The following is a 5,500-nucleotide window of genomic DNA, read 5'->3' as shown; positions in this document are numbered from 1 at the left end:
TAGGCGTGAGCCACTGTGCCTGGCCTTGTGTCTCTTTTTGACAATGAGGAACATTTTCTCAGAAGTTCTGCAACCATCTTCCCATCATATCATATTGGTCATGACTGGGTCACATGCTCATTCTTAAAACCATCATGAGAAAGGGGACTGAGATGACCATAATTCACTTAGCTTAACCATTTGGGGAGTCACCCATCTTGACACTATCTCTTTGTTCATCCTAATCAGACTTACCAAAGGTTTGCTTTATTAGTCTTGTCTCAGCTTTTGACTTCTAGCTCAAGTACTTTGCCTTTTGCTTGTTTTCTAATATATTATTTCTTTCTTAGATTTCATTTATATTTACTGTATTATTCATTAATTTCTAAACTTCTTGTTTTGAAACAGATTCACAAAAGGCTATACCTTTTCCTCTTCTGCCATTTTGACCACACCCATTAGATTTTGAGATGTATGTATCCCTGTCATTGTTGTTTCTAAACAGTCTATAACTTTAGTTTTATTTTCTTCTTAACTCAAAGTGTATTTGGAAGGGTGTTTTGTTGTGTTTGTTTTGTTCAAGAGAAATGAGCACTACTTTTTTGTTTTCTATTTTATTGCAGGACAGTCAGTAAATGTGGTCTGTATGATTTTTCTGTATGTGAGTATCTTTAAGTATATGTACGAAGACAATATTTTCTTTCATTTTAAAATAAAGTTTTGTTTTTTATTATAGCAACACACACACTTAGTTTACATGGTATAATAGAATAGAAGGCATATAACAAGAAATAGCTGTTTACTGCCCCTTCCCTCACATCTCAGCTCTACTTCTCAGAGGCAACCATGTTCAATTCTTTCAACTATGTCTTCTGCTAATTTACCTCCATATTTCCAAACAATACAATATGCTGCTATTTCTTGATTTTTCAACATTAGACACTATCTATTTGATTTCCTACTATAGAATATGAGGACTATTCTTATTATACCGTGCTTACTCACTTCCCACTTTTCCTACCATGTGCTCCAACATAGCTTTATCACAATTTATGATTACTCTTTGTTGCTGAGACAAATAGTGTTGTCTGCTTATATTTCCCTTCTTGAACAATCTTTTTTTTCCTCTAGAGATAATAAATGCCTCATTTTCATATATTTTTTAGTTGTCTATGTGTTTATTAGCTTTTCCAAAGATTTTAAAAAATGTTCTAAAGCAGCTTAATACTATTTTCCATGTGGTCAAATGCACCATGTAGCTTTTCAGTTTCTCTTCCTTCCTTTTTTTTTTTTTTTCCATTAGCAAGATGTCCCTCCTTTTTTGACACTGTTTTCGGTCATTTGATCTCTGGACCTCTTGCACAGCTGTTGTCCTAGGACTTCTCTATCTTTTACATGAAATCCTGTTTCCTGAATCTTATGTCTTTCTATTTCTTGGTTTCTTCCTTGCGTGGCTGCAGCATGTTTGCCAGGGCATCCTGAGAAAGGGTTTGCAGGTGATATAGGGGAGACCATAATGCCTCACCTCATACTCACTCAACTCACCTGAATTCACCTGCAGCTGCTGGCTGGGTCAATTTCTCCTGAGAATTAAACTATGACAGGGAAAAATTAGTCACCTGCAAATAGTCACCCTGGGTAGGAGAGAGGCCCCAAGAATCTAACTTCTCCTTATACAGAGTTTACAATTATCCTCTCATTTTTAGAATCATTCTTTAACCACATATTTTGTTGTACATGATTCCTCCAAATTCCTGAACTTTTTCTAAGATCTTCCAGGAAAATTAGCTTGCTTTTCATTAGCATTCCTTTCTTTAGGGAAATAAACTCAATTCCCTATTACCCAATTTTCTATAGCAATATGACCAAGATTTGTGGTTATCCCAATGTTACTTCTTAGATATTAGACAAAAATAATGTTAAATGGTTGAATAAAAGAGACATCTTTATATCTCTGCTTATCTTAATTAGACTTGTCAGAAGTCTTTTTTATTGGTCTTTTCACAGATTAGTTTTTGATTGTTTGATCACATCTTTCTTTTTGCAATCTTGTGCATTGTAATCTCTTCTATTTTGTAATATTCTTAGTCTTGAATAATACAAAAAAATATATATATTTTCCCTACCACACTAGTCTCTCTGTTTACTGTACTCCTGTGCCCACTGGAATGAAATGTTTCTTAATTTTTCTATTTTTGCTGAAAACCACAATTTCAACAGATAATTTAAATTATACAGATCATTATCTCAACAAGATTACTTAAGACTTGTCAAACACATTGTAACATACATTTCTGTAACTGTTGTTAGCCAAATAATTAAACACTTCAATCTATGATTTCTACATATCCAACAAGAACCTATGTCTTTTTTTTTTTTCCGAAGGCAATTTTATAACTTTATTTGATGTATTTGACGATCAGCGATTAGTTCTCATCCACATTGACTGTAGATTTTCAAAAGTGGCAACAGGTACATAGGTAACCAAAGTATAGAGCTTATTTGGTGAATCTTCATCCTCATTACGTTTTCGGGACAGCCGCACACGGATTCGGTATGGGACATTCTTATTCCTTTGGCCCAGACAGCTTTGTTGAGCCTGATATCAATGCACGCATCTGGAGTTCCCATCTCCTTCATGGCAAATTTCCGAAGCCCTTTGAGTGCCCGAGGGGCACACTTCTTGAAGCCCACTCCATGGATGTGCTTGTGAATGTTGATGGTGTATTCTCGGGTCACCACCTCGTTGATGGCAGAACGGCCCTTTTTCTTCTCGCCACCCTTCTTTGCGGGAGCCATTCTGCAGGGTCCAAGTTGGAAAGGAAGAGCGCGAGGGATTGTGGGAGAAGGAAAGCCGAGAATCTATGTCATTTAATAGATCATGCTTTGGGTGTCAAGTCTAAGAATTCTTTGGCTAGTCCTACGTCCCAAAGAATATGTTCTCCAGTTTTGTTGTTTTTTTAAGTTTTATAGTTCTACTTTCTACATTTAAACCCAGGATCACCCAGGCACAGTGGCTCACACCTGTAATCCCAGCACTTTGGGAGGCCAAGGCAGGAGGATTGCTTGAATCCAGGAGTTTGAGACCAGCCTGGGCAGCATAGTGAGACTTGGCCTCTACAAAAAAAAAAAAAAGTTACCTGGGAAGTCTCAGCTACTTGGAAGGCTGAGGTCGGAAGGTTGCTTGAGTACAGGAGGTCAAGGCTGCAGTGAGCTATGATTGTACCACTGCACTCCAGCGTGGGCAACAGAGTGAGACCTTATCTCAAAAATGTACATGAATAAGTAAGTAAATAAACCCAGGATCCATTTGAGTTTATTTTTTATGAGGTATGATACTTAAGTTGAAGTTTATTTTTTTTCCCTATGGATGACCAATTGCTCCAACAATCATTTGTTGAAAAGGCCATCTTTCCTCATTGAATTGGTTTTGCACCTTTGTCAATAATCAGTTGGGCGTATTTGTGTGGGCCTATTTCCGGTTCTCTATTCTGTCCCATTATTCTGTGTCTATCACTCTGCCAATATCATACAATCTTGATTATTGTAACTACATTGTAAGTTTTAAAATTGGTTAGACTGATTCCTCCCAATATTCTTCTTTTTTTGAGATTTTTAAGCTATTCCAGTTCCTTTGTCTTTCCATATACATTTAAAAATAATATTGTCTAGATCTATAAAAAATCACGCTAGGATTTTGACAAGAACTGTGTTAAAGGTGTATATTAGTTTGGGCAGAATTGACTTCTTTACTATATTAAGTTTTCCAATCCATAAACATGATATGTCTCTCCATTTATTTAGATTTTTACAAACTTTCCTTCATCAGTGTTGTGTAGTTTTTGTCATACAAAACCTATACGTGTTTTGTTAGATTTATACCTATTTCTTTTTTCTTCTTAGTATTGTAATTGTAAATGATACTGTTTTAAATTTCAGAGTCCACATGTTCATTGTCAATATGTAGAAATACAATTGATTTTTTATCTTGTATGTTTATCTTGTATGTTGCAACCTTGCTGAAGACTCACTTATTAGTTCTAGGAGTTTTTAATGTATTCTTGGGATTTTCTAGGTAGACAATCACATCATATATAAGAAGGGGCATTTTACTTATTTCTTTCCTACCCATATGCCTTTTATTTTCTTCTCTTATCTTAGTGAACTGGCTAGAACTTCCAGCATTATGTTGAATAAGAGCGGTGCTAGCAGACATCTTTACTTCGTTTTTATTTTAGGGGGAAACATGCAGTCTTTCATTGTTGAGTATGGTGTTAGCCAAAAGTCTGTGTAGATGTTCTTTATCAAGTTGAGGAAGTTTCCCTCTATGCCCTTTCCTTTTTGCTTGTTTCTTTTTAAATTTTTTTTTAGACTGTTCATCAGGAATAGGTGTTTTGTTGATTTTTTTTGCATTAATTGACATGATTTTTTATGGTTTGACATGATTTTTGATGTGATTTTTCTTCTTTAGCATGTTAACATGGTGGATTACATTGATTGATTTTGAAATATTGAACCAGTCTTGCATTCCAGGAATAAACCCCACTTGGTCATGCTGTATAATTCTTTTTATATGTTACTAAATTCTATTTGCTAATATTTTGTTCAGTATTTTTGCATCTATAGTCATGAAAAATATTAGTCTGTAGTTTTCTTGTGTGTGTGTGTGTGTGTGTGTGTGTGTGTGTGTGTGTGTGTGTATTAAACCTGTATGTGTCTTTAGCCCAAGATATGATAGTCTATCTTGGTATATGTGTCATGGGCACTTAGAAAGAATGTGTAGTCTTTGTCTGGCTTTGGTATCAGGATAAACTAACTTTGTAAAATGAATTGGAATGTGTTCCTTCCTATTCTATATTCTGAAAAACATTGTATAGAATTGGCTAATTCTTCTTCAAATGTTTGGCAGAATTCACCAGTAAAACCATCTAGGACTGGAGATTTCTTTTTGGGGTGTTTTAAAATTATGAATTCAATTTCCTTTATAATTACAGAGCTACACAAGAATCTATTTCATTCTGGATGAACTGTGGCAGTTTGTGCTTTTTGAGGAATTATTTCATCTAAGTTGGCAAATTTATGTGTTTAAAATTATAGGCCAGGCGCAGTGGCTCATGCCTGTAATCCTAGCACCTTGGGAGGCCGAGATGAGAAAACTGCTTGAGGCCAGGAGTTTGACACCAGCTTTGGCAACATAGTGAGATTCCCATCTCTATTTTTTAAAAAATAAATATGGGCCAGGAGCAGTGGCTCACTCCTGTAATCCTAGCACTTTCAGAGGCTGAGGCAGGCAGATCACCTGAGGTCAGGAGTTTGAGACCAGCCTGACTAACATGGTGAAACCCTGCCTCTACTGAAAATACCAAAATTAGCCTGGTATGGTGGGGTGTACCTGTAGTTCCAGCTACTTGGGAGGCTGAGGCAGAAGAATTGCTTGAACCTGGGAGGCGGAGGTTGTAGTGAGCCAAGATCACGCCACTGCACTCTGCCTGGGTGGCAGAGGGATACTCTGTCTAAAAAA

General features: G+C 36.2%; 1 protein-coding gene across 1 annotated transcript; it reads right to left on the bottom strand.

Annotated features, from left to right (window-relative positions):
- Nucleotides 1-1,260: 1,260 nt before the first annotated feature.
- LOC100455701 (large ribosomal subunit protein eL31-like) lies at nt 1,261-2,830 on the bottom strand. Its single transcript, XM_054558795.2, has one exon. The coding sequence runs from the start codon at nt 2,776-2,778 to the stop codon at nt 2,413-2,415; it is 366 nt and encodes a 121-aa protein (XP_054414770.1). The 5' UTR covers nt 2,779-2,830; the 3' UTR covers nt 1,261-2,412.
- Between the last annotated feature and the right edge of the window lie 2,670 nt (nt 2,831-5,500).

Source organism: Pongo abelii, chromosome 1 (genome assembly GCF_028885655.2).
Source record: "Pongo abelii isolate AG06213 chromosome 1, NHGRI_mPonAbe1-v2.0_pri, whole genome shotgun sequence".
In the NCBI taxonomy this organism is placed as follows: Eukaryota; Metazoa; Chordata; class Mammalia; order Primates; family Hominidae; genus Pongo; species Pongo abelii.
The sequence above is the reverse complement of the archived record's forward strand: the minus strand, read 5'-3'. Positions and strand labels throughout refer to the sequence as shown.